The 19,157-nt window shown below is 41.3% G+C and overlaps 1 protein-coding gene across 4 annotated transcripts in view; it reads left to right on the top strand.

Annotated features, from left to right (window-relative positions):
- Positions 1 to 19,157, top strand: part of vav3a (vav 3 guanine nucleotide exchange factor a) — an 85,449-nt gene that overhangs the window by 7,606 nt on the left and 58,686 nt on the right. For all 4 annotated transcript variants that reach the window (XM_031876716.1, XM_031876714.1, XM_031876715.1 and 1 more), the window contains exon 2: positions 6,469 to 6,585. In XM_031876716.1, the coding sequence (XP_031732576.1) occupies positions 6,469 to 6,585 (117 nt within the window). The remainder of the gene's footprint in view (positions 1 to 6,468; positions 6,586 to 19,157) is intronic.

Here is a 19,157-nt window from a genome sequence, read left to right as displayed (position 1 = left end):
GTTGGGGGGGATGGAGTAAGTGTTGTGTATAAGTGGGGTCATCGGGGTTAAAACCAGGACTTAATGGAAAATGGCCTCTGAGACACTCATTGGTGTTGTGGGGGAGTTACAGGAGAAGGGAGCTGGCTCTTCCCTTATTGCCTTTATTGTGATTACATGAAAGGACTATACGCCTTTGTCTATCATCTGGTCCTGTGATGGGGACGGAGAAATCAAAGCTTCTCCAGAACCTGCATGTGCTGCGAGGCAGAAATATCAGGAGGCCAGTTTTCTGTCATCTTTAATTTATTCCGCGATTGTTCACTTTCAATGACACCATAGCTGATCTCGCAATTTGGGTAACCTTTATTTATGTTAATGTCGTCCAACGACTTTGAGAGCATAAGGAAGTGAGGTGATCTCAGTGCAGCGGAACAGTAATTATTAGAAACGACTGGTATTTGTTTCAGCTTGAGAGTCTGTGTGTGTGTCATCTCTAGGTCAAATGTGTTACTGACAACACCTGCATTGTATGTTTGGCTATATTTTAACACACCATCAGTGATACTGACAATGGCTGTGATGCAGTTTTGTTGTTTGCCAAAGCAAAAATTATAAAAAGGTGATTACATCTCCCAGCTGGCCTACGAACGCCTCGGGATCCCCCAGAATGAGCTGGAACATGTTGCCGGTGAGAGGGAGGTCTGGGTCAGCCTGCTTGGCCTGCTGCCACCACGACCCGACCCCGGATAAGCGGAGGAAAATGGATGGATGGATGGATGGGTTTTAGTGTGTACAGTAATCGCTTTGGCAACATCACATCATTGTCTTGAAATTTATATGGTGGGTCTTTAAAAGAAGAAATGCAGCAAAACTACAAGAACTTTTTCAAAATGAGTCTTGTGGACACGGCATCAGTCTGTTCAGTCTGTATGAAATTTAAAGGAAAAGTTTTGACATCTTGGGAAATATGCTTATGTGCTTTCTGGCAGAGAAATGCCAAATGCTCATCTATGTTCATGGGCTAGTCACTGACGTTTGTCGGCTGTTAATGGCTAAAGAGGCAGCATGTATTTGGTTTATCAGGGCTTTTTTTTTTATAGCTTTACTGTTTTTGGCAAACCCACCAGCTGTGGGCCGTAAATGAGCTGAAAGATGCTAAAACGCTCTGTAGAGCTGAGGTGAACAACAGAGTCAGGTGATAATTATGTGCGAGTCATGTGATCATCCAGTGATCCATTGTTAAAAGAAACATTTTTATTTGTGCAGCTTTTACATTTAGTCTTCAAAAAGCCACATGTTCTCATTTTCTTTTGAACAATGCTTCGTTTCCCACAATTACTTAGCGTACTGAATGGAAGGATTAGCATGGGCCTCGCACAGAGCTATCTCCTGGAAACACAGATGACTTTCATGCCGGTCCTCTCCTCACCTAAAGCGGGAGGTGACCCACAAGCCAAACTCCTGACAAAACAGAATAGTCCCTCACCGGAGACGTGAGACGATAAAGGGGTGATAAAGAGGCTGTCACTAACTAGCAGGGGATATTCGGAGTCACGAGAGTGACTGGAAAAAGTGAGTGGAAATACCATCTGCATGCTTGGTCAGTGTTTTTCAGTCATGTGGGTTTTCATTCCAACCAAACCAGCAGCTCACTTCACAGTTCATCAGGAGAGGAGGAGCTATGAATTCAAGTTACCATAGTTTGTTGTTTTTTTTTCTGGATTGAAAAGCTGAAAAGTTGAAAAGCTGCTGACCACTGTAAAATTTACAATACTCCATCAAGATGGTGTCTGGCCGGGCCGTCTGCTGTGATGACCCGACCTGAGAGTCTGAGACAGAGCAGCGGTGCTTTCGTCAGCGCCAGCCTATACGTCCCACCTCCCATTTCCTGGTTACACAGCTGACAGAAGCTCCAACATGACATGGATGTGACCTGATGGCTCGGACTGTGATATGTGTCACCCACTGGTTATAACTTGCAGAGTCTTGACAGACGAGCTCTACAGACCAGGCTTGTGCACCTCATGTCATTCGCTCCGGACACAATATCTCAGCGGCGTAATCCAGCAGAGGTTTTAAACTGGCAAACATATATGTCTTAAGGTTTTTTACCTCAACATTGCTTAGACATGGTTTCCTCTGAATACTATCCCTCTTTACTTTCCCACACTGCTGTCAGTTAACATATAAAAGAGAGCCAGCGAGAGAGAGCCTTTAATTACCAAATTAGATTCTTTACACAGGCCTTTATTCCCTCTGCAAGAGATTCATCTATTTGATTGCCATTAATTGACGCTCAACAAGGTTTAAGCAGTAAGATGGCCGGACTCTGGCTGTCTTTCATTGCGTAAATCTGGGAGAGAACAAGAGCAGGATTTCATTAAGCTCCACAATACACACGGGGTCCATAAAAGGCTCCAGCTTGTTGCTATGGAGCTTTGACTTGTATCAAGGAATACATAAGCAGAAATTGGATACTTATTGTGGATACGGAGCACGACCTGGCTCATCTCAGAAACGCAGCAGCGAGATGGCTTGTCTTACAGGAATATTTTTCCCCTTATATTCCAGATGGCTGGCCTGGTGGCATTTTAAACCCTCCATACACTGGTCGTGTGTAAGCTGCACATTTTTTATCCTGAGTCGACGTGTGTGTTTGGAGTTTCCTGCTGAGGTGTTGCGACATAATCTACACTTAATTCATTATTCTACACAATGAGGTTATTTGCAGGTTTCATTGAAATGCAGAAATAGATATACTGACAGTGTTGGTTATATTTGCCTGGGATTTGATACAGTTTCACTTGGTACATTTATAAATACCAGAGTTATAATCAGAGCCCAACCAATACTGTTATATGATTCTAATTAGTTGTAAAAACAAATCTGACAATAATATATTCATGGATATTCATTTTAATTAATAAACACATAACATTTTTTAAGAATTGTGACTATACTATGTACTAAGGGGGACATGTCTGTGCTAATGGACCAACTATATTTTGGGGACACTCTCTTTTAAGTACTGCAATTTCTGTATTGCGATTTCTTGTTTCTTACCTACCGACATATATGCTAATACCTCTGTGTATTATACCAGCCAATCTGTCCGCTCTGACTTTAGTTGTAGTAATCTAGGATGTTTTAAAGACTGGATTTTATTTCTAAAAAGCTTTAAAGTTTTGGACCCAAAAGTCTTAACTAATGTGGACATTTTGGGCTCGATTATTAACTCTCTTAAAAGGGTTAAGGAGAGTTAGATGTAGATGGTAAGATTGATAGCTGTCTGTACGCTAAACATGAATCTACTGCCAGTTTGCTTAGCTTAGCATAAAGACTGAGACTAGGGTAAACAGCTAGCCTGGCTCGAGATATAACGAGTAAGCATGTTATATTTTCTTTGTTTAGCCTGTCTATAACCAGACAGCAATAGAGAGAAACAGAACAATGCTCTCAGTGAAGAGCATAAATTGCCATTTTAACACTATAGGTTGTACGGTGTTAATTACTGAGCTTTAGAGGAGCTGGTAGACAAATTGCTTTACTTAGAGAGCCAGGCTAGCTGCGTCCAGTCTTTGTGCTAAGCTAACTGGTTGCTGGCTGTAGCTTCGTACTGAGTAGACAGAGTTGAGAGTGGTATTATACTATCAAATATACTTCATGCATATTTTAAAAAAAACCAGCTAAATAATCCTTTAAAAGCTATAATATAACTAGCAAATTCAAAATAAATTTGTGTTTATTACCATGAATATGAAGGAAATGACTAAACAACATACATTTATGGCATGTGCATGGGCTATATGCATGCAGATACAGATGTGCACACACACACACACACACACACACACACACACACACACACACACACACACACACGAGGCCATTCACATCCTGAGCCCCAGAGAGTCAGTAAAGCAGAAGAAAAGCTGCCAGCGGAACAGTTACTGCTTGCATCATACTGCTACACTCTTGTTAATACAATTTCCCCCTCTACTGTCTCGAGCTCAGTGTAGCAGAGACACTGTCTTACATATGCGCTCTGTGAAGCTGCTTCCCTCAGATAATATACCGAGGTCCTTTGGGACTCTCCGGAGACTCCAGGCAGACAAGATGTGCTTGTCTGATAAAAGAAAGTGATGTGTACAAGTGTAAACATTCAATATTATTCACTCGCTGCTCGCTCGCTGCTTTGCACTGCGTCTTATCTGGAACTCGCTGGCTGGGGGCTTTTCTCTCTATTTGTGAAGCCATCTGTAAAGCCTAATTTAATCGGAGTGGAAAGGCATTTCATATTTGATGCACGGACATGTGCCATGCAGACCAATCTGATTTTGGGGCGAAGGTGTGTCATGAATAACAGAAGAAGTCCGGCAGCTTCTTCTCTGGAGATATTTGTATTTTCAAGATGACACTGACTCAATTATTGAAGGTTTTTAAGTGACGGTTGTCAAACATGGTTACAGTCAGGCCTTTGAGTATGGACTCCACATGTTAACAGTATGGCACAGGGTTGTGCTCTCTTTGAAAAACAGGAAAGGCCTTATGAAATCCACTTCCTGTAAACCCGTTACCCAAGAAATAGAAAAAGGAGAAGGAGGTGATGATGAGACATTGTAATATGGAAACGTATCGCTGGAGAATTTGAAATCAGGTTAGATAGTGAGTGCTATCGATGCAGTTACTATACTATATGTGAAGTTGTGGACAAAATGACAAAAATAAATATCCAAAAACATAAACGGCTCCCATGCAAATAAAACCGACTCTCACCTAATCTAATAATTTAGCCTTTTCTATGATTCAAAGAATATTTTTCAAAGGTGCACTGTTCAAAACTGCCTTTATATGTACAGGAGTCCAGTGTTTTCAGCAGTCTTTGTTCATTTCAGAAGCTGGGCCCTTGTACTGGTGCAGACAACGCCTCACAACCACACAGTTGGTCTTGCAATGATCGCCTCTGTGTTGGCTGTGATATTCTGTTGTCTTTGTACCCCGCATGTCAATATCGATGCTGATGATACTCCGTTAATGTTCCATCATGCAAGCATCCTTTGCATTTAGCCCCATTACAGGTGTTATGATTTGCCTGTGACAGGTCATCATTATAACTACTGCAAATATCTGCATTTTTTGATAAAACATAGCTGCAACAATGCTAAACAATGTAGTTTTCAGTGTAACATGAATGCACTAAAAATGCACATTATCAGGTGAGGTAATTTGTTGTGGACAGTGATGTGGCAAAAAAAAGAAGAAAAAAACACCCCTTTCTGAAAACATCCCTTTCACCAGCACCCTTTTTTTGCTCCATCCTGTATAAACTACAGGAAGGCTAACTGGTGTAAGTCACAGATACTGCCCGTTGGCTAACTACGATATGTTGACACCTTCCCCTTCACTTCTGCGCCTGCCACTCTTCATAAAGAGAGTGCACCACCTCAGAAAGCCTTACTTAATACTGTGCCCCCCCCCCCCCAGTTTTCTCAGTTTCATTGGTGTTGTTGGGCAGCATTCAGCGCTAACTAATGCATAATTTGGATAAATCGTTTCTGGATGAAGCCTCATTAGCATCATTAGCAAGATTTAGATTTAGGATGCAGACGAGGCAGAACACACACAATCAGTAAATGACCTTGTTTATTAGAGGAGTTGCTTATTGATTGATTCAATTTTCTCAGGTCAAGGTGCACCCTCAGCTGTGCCTGTAATTAAGCTTACAGTGAATAAAAGCTAGCTGAGAAAGACCATGTCATAACACCATGATGAGTTTAGATACACAATTCACCCCAGCGGAAAACAGAATTCCCTCAATTTATTATGAAAGCTTCTACATTTGCAGTTTGGTCTTTCCCGGGAAGTAATTTGCTATATTGTTTGTTTTTGTTTGTTTTGTTTTATGTCAAACAAATTGAAGACAAACTTAGGTTATCCCAGACATGTCAGCTGATAATTAACAAGACATTGCAGGACAGAAATGCCAAATATATGTAGAGTTAATGACAACAAATTGACCATCTCCAAACAGAGAGGTGAGAAATCTAAATTGCATTTGTACTGCACCATCAAACTGACATCATACTTTAATAGTAGGAGAAAATATTATCTTTGCCTTTGTCTCCATGCTCTGATGAATTATCTCTTTCTAATTACGCACCCTTCCATTGTCCTTCTTCGACAGGAAATACATCGTACTAATGAAACAAGATGCCCTCATGGCGCCTGTAAACAGCAATTCATCTATGTTTTAGAGCTGTGGTCCTCCAGTGTGTCTCGCAGGTCCTCAGCTGCACGCCCTGGTTAGACTTCCAGAGTGAAAGCTATACTGTATCAGGAAGAACAGCAGCATGTGAGCCCATTCTGTGGCGTTAAAACCATACAGCTCTATGGAAATGAAAGTGAAATATAATAATGCATCATATCATTTGTGCATGTCGTGTTTATTTCTCCCTCTCTTGAACCCTCTCCGTCTTCCCAACACAGTTCCTGTGCCTGAAGAACATCAGGACGTTCCTGGCGGTGTGCAGCGACGTATTTGGCATGAAGAAAAGCGAGCTGTTCGAGGCCTTTGACCTTTTCGACGTCAGGGACTTTGGAAAGGTAAGGCAGGGTTTGCTCTGTGACACAGAATGAGGCAGATGCTTGGTTCTCTGTGACGACGACCAGGATCTGCCCTTGCTGTGTTTGCCAGCTGTCCCGAGAGACTGAACTGAATTTGCCGAATGTGTTTTTACGCCTACTCATGTCCTTGTGTGGAAGCTATGGAACGTAGTCAAAATTATTTATAAAAGGGAGAAAGCTCCTTTATCTTGGACTTGGGTTTTTAAATTAGAATGCAGGTCTTGGTGCATGAATTAACTGTCTTTTTGGAGGCCTTTATCCATTTTGGATAGTCTCTTTTTGTACTTCACCCTCACACTGTAACAGCAACTTTAATGGCCTTCAGTATCATTAGTAGATGTTCTTACTGGCATTGCTGGTGCTAATCAACACAGCCATGTTGCAGTCTTCCTCACACTCCTAAACTCCAAGCCAAAGCTGAAGTCAGCAGCATGACCTAGCAGTTTAATCGCTTCCTCTCATTAGAGTGAATACGCCTCAGCGCGCAGACTTTATGAGGGGTTACAAGTCTGGCCTCGGGTTCATTACTTTGACAGAACTCTGCTTGTAGTGCTGTGAAACTGTCTGCGGCTCTTTGACAGCCCTGCTGCTGCCCTCGTGAAGTCCACAGGAGGTTTACCTAGAAATCAGAGCGAGAGAGAGAGAGCACGCTGCCGGACGCTGGTGCACATGATGTTAGGCGTTTATGAGACGACAGGGTCGTGTATCCTAGTTTTAGATGTGTGCATGTGTGTCAGTGGGAGACGTATTGACTGACTAGTTGTCATCATCCTACATCTAATGATGATGCAATCTGTGAAGAAGGGGCATTTAGAACATCATGGGACGCTAAAGATACTCCAGTGACACCAGTAATAACATCAGTGATGTGTGGTATAATCAGCTGAGATGAAAACAATACACCGTATGTATTAAATCAGCCCCACAATAATGCAAATAGATATTATCATCATATCCATCATATTAGAAGTGAAACTCTGACTGTGATAGCCGATTTCTAATAAAAAGATAAATAGTGGTTTCTATTCATAGTATTGCAACTTAAGGGGAATTGACTCATAGGTGCTTTTTGATGAATGGAAAAATACAATTAACATGTGTCAATTGAACTTCCCCTTTCATGGCAAAAACAACAGGAAGCAACACTCTTCCAGAGAAACGTTTATTAAAAAGGTCGCAGCTTGTGAAATGAAGGCGTGTGAAATTGCCACAAAATTTGAGAGTGGCAAACCTTCGTTGAGTATGCGTCGATCTTGTCCTCCTATGACAGACCATTCAACTTATGTGTTAATTTATTAGCATCAACATAATTGGCAAACATCATCTGTGTGTTCTCAGTACAGCTGACTCTTGATCATTTTGGTGTTTGTGAACTGAAAACACAACAATGATCTGTTAATATTCTCTGAAAAATATTCTACTATGTTACTATGACGAACCTTTAACTGGTTATGAAAGCCTCAATTTCATACTGATGTAAACGAGACCATCAGCAACAAGATTGGCTGTTTCTATATTACTATTCTTAGTACTCGTCATCTTCAGTTTCCGTGCAAAAAAGGAGAAAAAAAAAGGAGCAGAGCTTCGCCTAGCTGCCTCGCCGGTCCACGCAACACCAACACCATATCTCTAGAGTCCCATGCCGTATTGCTGGGCCCGTTGGAGGGAAGGAAGGCACGGGAGAAGCAGAACCAGGACTGAGCGAGGCAGACTGTCAGACCCTGCAGCAGTAAAATGAGAGATTTTCTAAAGGGACTCTGGTGCTGGGAAACACTACCGCTTTCGAGCACATCGACCGCCATAATCAATACAAAATGAAAGTTCTTTGTCGAAGCTTTAATGAAGGCTTTGACTTAATGATATGTTAATACAGTCCCTCAGATGACCTCTTAACGATGTAATGTATGAAATAAAAAGCCACCTCAAGTAAAATGCACTGCAGAAAAATATAAAATATTTCTAAGAACAGATAATGGAAATGAGAAAGGCTTTAGACAGCACATATTTTTATCCCTCATCTTTGCTGGCGTGCCGAGCTGAATTAAGAAGCTGAGAAAATTAAGTCATCTATTCATTAAGTCGTCTATAATTAAAACACATTGGGACCGCTGGCAAGTTATTTTTTCCCCTCTTATAGGGAAATATTTTCAGAACAAATCTACAGAAGAACCAACAGTGGCTCAGTGAATTACTGCAGGATATTCAAATACAAATCTTCATTCTCACTCCTGAACTAAAAAAAAAATACTTTGTAGATTTGCTCATCCTTGTGACTTTGCATTCATGTGCTTTTCTTATCAAATTCAGCCCCTTCAAGCATTTTAAAGAAACAAACAGTTATGAAACGGTTGTTTATAAGCTAAAGCTGCTTCTGGAAAAGCCCATATATATCTATATATATATATAGATATATATAAAAACATATAGTTATTCACAGAAACCTGATGTGTGATCAATCTGAGGAACTTCACAATAGTTAAATCCAATCAACTCATTTTAAATGTTTTCTTTGCTGAGAGTTACATGACTGAATGCTACATATGAAGCCACTGTTTGACATGGGAGTTTTCTGCCAGACCATATTTTTCTACAGATTTAACAAATTATTTTTATATAATGTGTTCATTAGTGAACTTTTGAGGTGCTGGGAGGTAGATTTTGTCGAGGCATGCCAGGCAAGCTGATTCCCCTGGTTTCCAGTATGCTAAGCTACGCTAACTGGCTGCAGCTTTCTAATAATAGACATGATCTACGACAGTGGTATCATTGAGTTTTTCCCAAATGTTGATCTATTGCTTTAATATTTTACATATTCTTCTGTTGTTTAAGCACTTTGTTTTACTTCGAGTTCTGTGTAACAAATCTGTGTTGAGAATATGACATTCAAACTTTAAGATTGATTACTGCGCCCCCAAACAATAAATGCTCGATCCTTCTTTAGATATCTCTTATCATAACTTGACACTAAATGGCTCGATGTGCAATTGCTCTCTTTCTCCCTGACCAGTTTCAGATGAGGAGATAAACTCTTTTCAAGCACAGACTCATTTTCACTTTTTTGCGATACCTTCCTCATTTCCCTCAGTGATTTCAGTGCGCTCAAGCACAACACTTTGATGACTCTCTTGAGTGAATCCCACATTGCCTAGCATGAATTTAACATCTCTGAAATTAGACAGCAAGCAGGCCGCGTATTCCTCGCTTGGCTGGCTCTGCAGAGGCTAATGGAGTGAGGAGAGGAGGGGATGGGAGAAGCTGCCACTCACCTGTAGTTCCAGCTTTTTTTAATTATGTATTTAAAAAAAAGGAAGACTGCTACTGAATAAAACATCCATGTTGCCTGTTTATCTTACAGTTGGTGTGTATTGTTCTGCCTGCCGTTATACCGGACATGTTTTGAACTGAACTCACATGAGGCAACCTTAACCATACAGCCAGAAATTATTCTCGACTCTTCCACCTTCAAAGCTGGGAAGGAATCCAGCAGTAAAGGACGGGTCCCTGATGAGATTCGGGTCTTAGAAAACATGACCGGACTCAAAAGGAGACTGTGCGTTTGTATGTGTGAAAATACTGATACATCTGACAAACAGCTCAGAACACCAACCTTGTTGGTGTTCTGAGACTCGAACTGAGGCCGCACAACGCTGCAATGGTAGGGAAACTGACAAATACAGCAGGTCTGTCTGTAGCCCTTTCCCCTCAGTGCAGGAACATCTGGTTTGCACATCTGTCTTGTAGACACACGGAGGGTTGTGGGCTCTGTAGGGAGAACAGAAACTTGGTTGCACAGGGCATGCTTATACACTGATGTACACCTGGCAGAGAGCGGGAAAGAGATGGTGGTATTTAGAGAAGATATTGAGAGCTACGGTATCCTACAGGATAGAGGAGGAGGCATTTTGTGGCTGTATGATGAAGGAGATGAAACAGTGGATTTCACAATAAGCATACATAGTTTTACTCTACAAGACACAATATCTACATACAGTAAATAGACGTAACCTAAGTTACCCCTCTGATCTGTGTGAAAACATCATGTATCCTTGGTTGTGAAATGATTGAAAAATACGTGCTGCCGTCGTCATCTTCCCTGAGAGCGAATGACTAATTGTCTCACTTCTATTTTATTGCTAATTCCAGTCATCTCGTATCAGCTCCTTTCAAAAATAGAATCAAAGTGCTGACAGGAGCTTTCCAGTCACATGACGGACAGTCGCTTAGTACTTGGAAAAGTTAAGTGTCATGGACTGACCTGCTAAATAATGCAGTATACTTCAGCTATAGCGGTACACAGAAATCTTTGCAGCTGTGCTTGTCATTTGCTGATTTGGGAGTAGTGCTCGCTGACCACTGAACGTCTTCTTAAAGTGACACACTGAGAGAAGAATGTCCAGCTTGGTGAATGAGATTCCAAACAGTATGTAAGAGTATGATAACCAGTAAACACACAATGTAGTTAATACAATAGAGTAATCTCAGATAATTATGGATAATGTTTTATTTCATGCTCAAGTGACATATGCATGTAAAACAGCAATAGGGGCCCTCATTCATTACAGCAGAGTTCTTTTCAAGTCTCAAAATTGATGCATGCTCATGTTCTCGTGTTCTCAGCCTAACTCTCAGTAAGAAAGCAAATAAGCGTATTTCTTGCCAAACTATTAATTTGAAGAATTTCATATTGTCCTGTGAAATCGCATACTTTTTTGGTCATATTTCAGTTTTAAATGTAATATCAGATACTGAAATGTCTATAAAAAATATAATTAAAGACCCTACTTAAAATCTTAAAGACGGGCTGTGCACATCTGGATGATTGATGAGCACTGTGGGCTTCATGTGGGCTGACTCCTACATGGTGGAGTAACCTCAGATCATCTGCTGCGTTCCATTCTGTGTAGACTATGCAAATTTTGCTGCACCGCAACTTCCTTTAAATGGGCCAGGAGATGCCACACCTGCACGTGTTTAGCTACACATTATGTAGATAATCTGGCAATAAGAGATTGATTGCGGCACGCTCTTGTTTTTGCAGCTGCTTTCTAGTCGTCCATCTGCAGTGAACTCACCCCACGTTTACTGTAGATACTGTGTGGCGGTTGCATTAATCAGACGCAGATGAAGGCTGAAATGTTCCTCCCAGACTGGACTTGTTTTGAAGTATAGGTTTGTTACAGTAAAACCTGCCTCTACACAGAGTTCTGTAAGTTAAACTCCTTATTGGAAAAAAATAAAAATCAATGTGTTAATATATTTGTTGAGACTTTTGAGGGGACTGCTGTTATTGAGAGAAGTTCAGCACATCACTAGGAGCAAACATGTTTTAAAAGCTATTCTCTATTGACCTCTGCATACAAAGACAGTGTCAACTCAGCCCCAGTGGGCTCTTCTCTATTACCATATACCACCACTGGCAGTTTTAGGTGGATGAAGACGCTGATTATTTTGGTGGGGGGGTGGGGAGGGGAAATGGAAGCCCCGGGGGAGGGGAAAGCAAAGATGGAAAGGAAGAGGGAGACAGACAGAGAGGGTTTTTATTGATTAGCGTCTTCCTCCTCAGTTGACTGTGATAAATTTAACCACGGAAACCCACATATGGCTGATGCATCTCCCGAGCAGCCCTCCCATCATCTTTGTCTGTCCTTTGTCCTTCAGCCGTGCTCTCCCCAGCAGATCTGTGTGGTCAGATATCATATGTCTGCTACAAGCTAATGGATACTTGGGGTGTGTCTTTTGTACTGCAAGCTGCAGTAACAGTGCAATCACAATCGCTTTGGAGACATGATTGCGATAGCTGCCTTTAGGACTAAAAGTGTAGTGGATGGTCAACATTAGGATGATGTTGGTCTTTTATCCAGAAAAATCACATATTGGCGTTTAGAGGTTCCTCCCAGACCAGTGTTATCCTCGAGTGGATTACCAGAGATGTCTTTCTAGTGTGGTATAGGAGATTTAACGTTACAGCCTCATAGGTGTCAGTAGGTTAAACCTGCAATTACATTTTCAAAAGGAGCTGTGAACCCACTTACTGTAGATCTATTAGTCTGGCTTGTAGTGCAAAGCCTTACTTTCCTATCATGGTCCAAATGCTGTTTCAATTGCCTTTCTATTCCGAGAAAGCACGAAAGAAGATACACAGGAAACACTGAATTTATGTAAGTTTGTGGTGTTTTGGGCACAGAAATGTGGCCTTCAAAAATCCTCACACTGGTAGAAACTTCTGCAGCTGTGCACAGCGAGTTTGTTTACTTGGATGAACAAATGCAAAAACAATCTGTTTGTTTTTATTGGCAGATGTCTGCACAACAGACCTGTCTCTGACGGACATTTGGTCAAATGCAGGCGTAAGCGCTAACATTAATAGTGGCTGCATTCCAATTGTATTGTGCATGCTGGCTCACTGGCACATCAGTCTCAGCTACACTTTGTCTGCCATGACGAATTTGGCAGTCTGGATTATTTCTGGGAGCTGAAGTAATTGTTTCTGATCAATAATACAGAGGTATCGTCTGCAAGCGTGTAGCTTGAGCGAGGAAGTCACAGGATGTTTGTGGAGCAGACTGTAACATTCATTCCTCTGGGTTTTTTGAGAGTCTACATTGACTTGCATTTTTATTTTTTTTATATGAGAAAAAACTAAGCTTTATAAGGTGTCAAAGGTCAGAATCAAACCTGCATACTTCCACTGTGATTCAACACAAACTATATTATCACTTGAGTTCGGTCAGCACTGTAGAGAAGTCTCTAATGTGTGGTTACTGTAGAGTGATGTGCTCTAAAATCACAGTGCATCTACCTCGACCTCCAATGTTTGTGTCTGAAAAAGCTCCCATGCTTCACTTACTTGCACTCAATGCATTCGGAGTTATTGTTGTGTCCAGAGCAATTCGATGTAACTTGCTCTAAAGCTGTTGTGCTGAAAGCTCTATGTATAATCCATGGACTCCCGGTGACTGACTGCATGACATCAGCTTCCACTGGAATCACACTTTTCATATCAACTGGCTTTACTTGAGCGTGAATGCATGCACACACTTGCAAAAAACAACAACAACAACACACACACACACACACACACACACACACACACACACACACACACACACACCCAACCCTTGCCGGCTGAAGATTGCTCGGTCGGAGAGTTCAGTGCTTCCCTGCTTTCCAGCTTCAGCTGAGTCGGATTGTCTCTTTGATTGTTTCAGGGTGTCAGAAAAAAAATCTTCTTTGATGATTGCGGACATCTGTATATGCCCTGTGTGAGTGCACTGGATGTTTTAGTGCTGTGGTAACCATCACATACGTGATACATACACACTCCTACAACAGTAGAAAAGTAGGCTCATCGTGGAGAGCGTGTGGGTTTGGTTAAGAATATGACTATAACAGCTAATTCCTGTCCAGTTGTGACATATGCAGACAAAAAATGTTGTTTTTAAGGCGTTTGTTGCTTTGAAAGGCCTCTACATTGTATTTTACGCTGATAACCACTTGGTCAGAGTTAGCAAAGGTGATGTTCAGCAACAATAGAGCCCTATTTTTTTAGGCAGTCAAATCTGCTGACAAAGCCATCATTCACCCCTAGTGCCCCCATTTTTACGTACAGCATGCAGAGCAGTATAAGGGTGTTAGCGTGACTTTTTGGACCACCTTTATGGGCCACAAAAAAGATAAAAACAATCATCGTTCCACTTCAGGTTGGGCTGAACTGATACATTGGTGAGGCATTTTATCTGTCATGTTTTCTTGCAAAAAAACACAATGAGGTTAAAAGACATGCTCACATGAACATCCTTCCAGTAGGAGTTCATATTGTGGCTTAACTGGAAGAGTTTTTAGGCCATCTTGTTGACGTGAATGTTTTCTCTGTTAAAAAAGTGTGAAAGCGCCTCTCTTTATGACATATGGGGTATGTCATATGGGGTAAGACTGGGAAAAGAGATTAAGGCAGGACAAGAAGCATTAGGTAACATTAGCATTAGGCTCTCCTTACTGTAACAGGGTTTCTAGGAAATTAGCTGAAATTGGAGAAATATTGGCACTAGTACGGCTGGAGTGAGACAGGCTAGTCAGTCATATCCCCTTGCGTTTACACATCATACAAATAGGCATAGCAATTTTTCTGATGGGGATTTCTGACATTTTAAATGCCACATGGATCTTTTAAATGCGAATTATGGGAATAAGAGGTTTGCGTCTGAGCGTGTCTGTGAGTGGCTAAGTGCTAGTATGTTTATGTGTGTGTGTGTGAGAAGCTAGCAGTGACTCCCCTGAGGACTGACTCATCTCAAGTCTCAGTAAGCAGCAGGAAACAGGAAGAGGAAACGGTCACCACAGAGCCCCTCTGGAGTCGGTTCTCTCTGTATGAGTGTGTGTATATACTGTATTCTGATTTAGCTTCAGGTGTAATGGTGCATTAACACCAGTGTAAGCACTATCCGTGTGTGTGTGTGTGGGTAGGTACAACATACTGGCAGATGTGCTCCATTCCTCCTCGGGCTGTCGAAATCAAAACTACGTCCCCTGTTGTGTTCTATTTCTCACCAGGGCCTCATGGGATTGACAAGTCTGTCTTTTTTCTGTGTTTAACCAACACAATTGGACTTCCCCTCAGTTATCTTCGGCTTGTCTCCGTGTTGTCCCGTCAGAGGCTCTATCAAGCATCCACTCTTCCTGTGACCGGGCCCCGGCCCCTGGAAGTGGATGTGTGTGTCTGTGTGTGTGTGTGTGTGTGTGTGTGTGTGTGTGTGTGTGTGTGTGTAAACACGACAGAGAGTGTGTGCAAGGAAGCATTCTTGACTTGAGAAACACCCAGAGAGAAAGAAACAAAGAAGCAAAAAGTGCGCTCCGGAAACTGAATGGCTGAAATTAGTTTTTGCCACTTTTGTGGTGTACTGCGTGTTTGTGTTTGTGTGAGAGAGAGCGAGAGAGAGTGTGTACGTCCTTGCACCATACCAGTTCAAAGGGAGCCTCCCATTGAGTGTGTAACACATAAAAACTGCAGGTAGTCCTACAGTGAAATGATTCAAAAGGAAAATGCTCCTCATGGTTTTTTTTAAAGTCTTTTCAACTGCAAACCATCGAGACAAATGAACAGGAATGCAGCACACAATATAAACGTGTGTTCCATTGTAATTCTTCACCATTTCATCTTCAATTAAAGATAGATTCCGTGTTGTAATAACTCTCATTTGAGATGCAGTACATGTTGATGCTGTCCTGCTTCATTATTGATTGACAGCACTAGTAGGAAATAGTGCAAGGAGATCGGTCGTTCTGCTTGCAGAGACCTTAGTGTGCAGGCTTTGCATCTTAAAGTGTTGCTATTGAGGTTACCTGGTTACAGACATGCCAGGTATTTATAGGCCACTGCTGAGTCTGGGCCAGCCAGAGAGCATGTGAAGCTAAGCCACCGTGGTCAGGATCAAAGACTACAAAGACTGAAGTGCAGGTCTACAAACCAGCCCTCCTCCCCTCGCTGTCCTACATTCTGACAGCTTTTTTCCCCCCCAGCTTCAACACTGAGCTACCTGGAACTACAGACCTACATCTCACTGTGACTAAATCATACAGAAGAGGGTGAGACTGATGTATTGGTATTGTAAGGCTGGTAAAAGCCTTTTATTAAAAATGGCATCTGGTTTAGTCAGTGTTGTTGACCTGTTATTGACAGGATATGATGCTGTTTGATTCATATATAAGAAAACACACCAATGTAATCAAATAATGTGCCATTTATTACTTCTACAATATTTATCATTGGGTTGACCTACAGCTGAACTCTTTCAAATGTAACAACAAATTGGATTCCACTGAAATATGTATCAATATAGCATCGGTTTATTGTCACTGTTATTTTCATTGTCTTCTATGGTCTAAATGGTATTTTGGAGGCTTTTTTCACCTTGACAAGAAAAAAACACGGGGTCTTGAAAAGGCCTCGGAATATCAACTAAATGTTTGTTGCCTGCAGCTTCAATTGGGATGGTGGGAAATCTTCTGTACCTATAAGCTGGGAAATAATATTAGGTGGCTGTAGAGACAACAAAACACATGATTTATTCAAATAGAGTAAGGTCTCATAAAAGTCAATACAAATGATGTAAAATCAAAAAAGACACTTTATGGAGTTATGGGGTTTATCCGCCAGAGCATTTTGTCAGTAAGTGTATTTACCAAAATGTCAAACTATTCCTTATGAGGAGACTCTTCTCTACTGGAATAAATAATATTCTTTGTCACCTCAGTCGTGTGATGTCGGTTTTTCCAAGTTAGTGGGTAACTACAAAGATTTCATCATGAGTTTGTGTATTTAGCTTACTTTTGGTAACAAATTTGTGGATCTGAGACTGAAATGTCAGAGTTCCGGGATATATATTTTTAGGGCGATCATGGCTCAGGGCTACTTCAATCCAAAAGTAACAGCCTCCAAAGAGTCTGTAAAGTTCTACTAATTGCAGAGTTTTTCAGCCCACCAAAACATCAGATATCCGATATCTTCATTGCTGTTTCCGGCAGCCATAACTAAACGGTTTAGTTGTTGGACTTCAAAAACACAGCAGACAAACCTCACTATGTAGTTCAGTCTTACAGAGTGGAGCCATAACACTTTGATCCTGCTTACTGATGACTGTACGAGGGGCATTTAGAGTCAGAACATGAATTGCCCACAGTCAGTGTTGTCTTCCAGATGGGCAACCATGCGCTGAGATGGAGCAATGTTTAGATTCTTCATGTTTATTTCACTCTCTTCAGTCCACTATCTCCCTGTGGCAAGGCTCCCCTGGGCACCTGCCGGCTTCATCTAAAGGAGGGTAATTTTTTTTTTCAACAAGTGCAATCCCTGTCTGACACATCTTTAAAAAACTTTTTCCTAAATCTTTCATGAGGTGCCGAAGGCAGCATCTGTCATCTCTCCAACGTGGCTGAGCTAACAGCAACGAATGGGATTTCACAGGGACGTTTATGTTCTTCTGATCTTGCTGAGATGTTTTTCTGTAATGCTAAGATCCTGCAGAAGCCATGCAGACGACCGTATGTATGTCAGCGATGCTTTTTCCAGATGCTGAAGGCTCACACCATGAGGGGGGGGGGGGGGGGGGCTTTTCTTCTCTGTATTGCTTCCCAGAGGTGGAGGTGGAGTGGGTGGATGCGCTGTCATCCAAAGTGGGGGCATTTCTAAAAGCTAATCTCCAGCCTCCACATTTTGCTCAGTAAATCAGATCCCACCTCACATTATACCAACTGCTATGCGTTATATAATATCCAAAAAGATGCAGTTTTGCTGAAACCACATGGGTTGTTTGGGAAACAAAAGTCAGGCAGTAGATGAAACATGTATATAAATACATCGTGGAGAAAGGAAGCCTCGTGATTATTACATAAAGATAGGAGAAACATACTGACGAGGATCACAGCACTGCTGCATTTATCAGTTGAGTTAATGAGAATAAATTCACAAAGGCCACTGTATATAATGAGACCAGTCTACCTTTTACTGGAGGGTTTGACATGAATTTAAGGCAGAGTGAGAGATTATAAATGAAGCCTCATTTTAACAGCATTTGGACACAATGATATACAGTGGAGGTGTACCTATTAAATAGACACAGCAGCAACCTCTGGGTCCGAAAGGTGAAGCCAATGCGGAAGAACCTTAAACTTGAATTCTTTCTCATGGTCTTCAGGAGGTGGCTTTAACCCTTTCACAGTGTGTTTTCAGCTCATGAAATTTAATTGTAACCATTTTGGTGGCCTAAAAATATCTTACTCAGCGCTCGGTTGTACTTAGCTCCACCCTATCGTGTCACTTCTAGTTGCAAAAAAACAAGATGGTGATGGCTTCAAAACGATGGCCCACAAACCACGGTGACTATTTCCAATTCTTATAAACAGTCTATGCATGATTCTCATGAAATTACTTCCAATGTCTCTCTTAAGACACAATCTTTAATGACAGATAATACGTGTTATCCATCACAGCTCATGGCTTCAGGGAAGTGTTAATCAATATTAATCTCTCCATCTGGCCTGAAGTGTAATATTTAACATCAGGTTTCTCTAGTAGTGTTTTCTGTGCTTCTGCACACGTGTGTAAATGACAATGTCATGTGCATACAAATCTTTGCCAATATTCAAGTACTGTAATTAAGATTTGAGTTTCATAACAAAGCAAGATATCCCTTATTTAAAAAAAATATATATATATATTAAAAGGCACAATGAGTAGGATTTGTCGATTGCGGTTTGAAAACATTTAAAGTTGGCTCATCCAGGGTTAGGGTGCTCGCAAGCGGGTGAAAGCCAACCCCAGATTCACTCTCGGGGCCAGGGCACAGCTGAGGCTTATGGGAATGTCATCAGTTTTAAAAGGTCATAAAAAGTCATAAACCAAAGTAGGAAAAATGAAAGCTTTGGAATGAAACAGTGATATTAATGCTTCCTTCCATGTTAACTTCCATGTGATTTAAAACGTGGAGTCCATGCAGTGATCAGAACGACCATAAACTCTACCCTATAGTTAAACATTGTTTTTGAGAATGTTTCAT

This window comes from Anarrhichthys ocellatus, unplaced genomic scaffold (genome assembly GCF_004355925.1).
Source record: "Anarrhichthys ocellatus isolate YVR2014 unplaced genomic scaffold, GSC_Weel_1.0 scaffold113, whole genome shotgun sequence".
Lineage (NCBI taxonomy): Eukaryota > Metazoa > Chordata > Actinopteri > Perciformes > Anarhichadidae > Anarrhichthys > Anarrhichthys ocellatus.
Note: the sequence above shows the minus strand (reverse complement) of the source record. Positions and strands in the feature narration are given on the sequence as shown.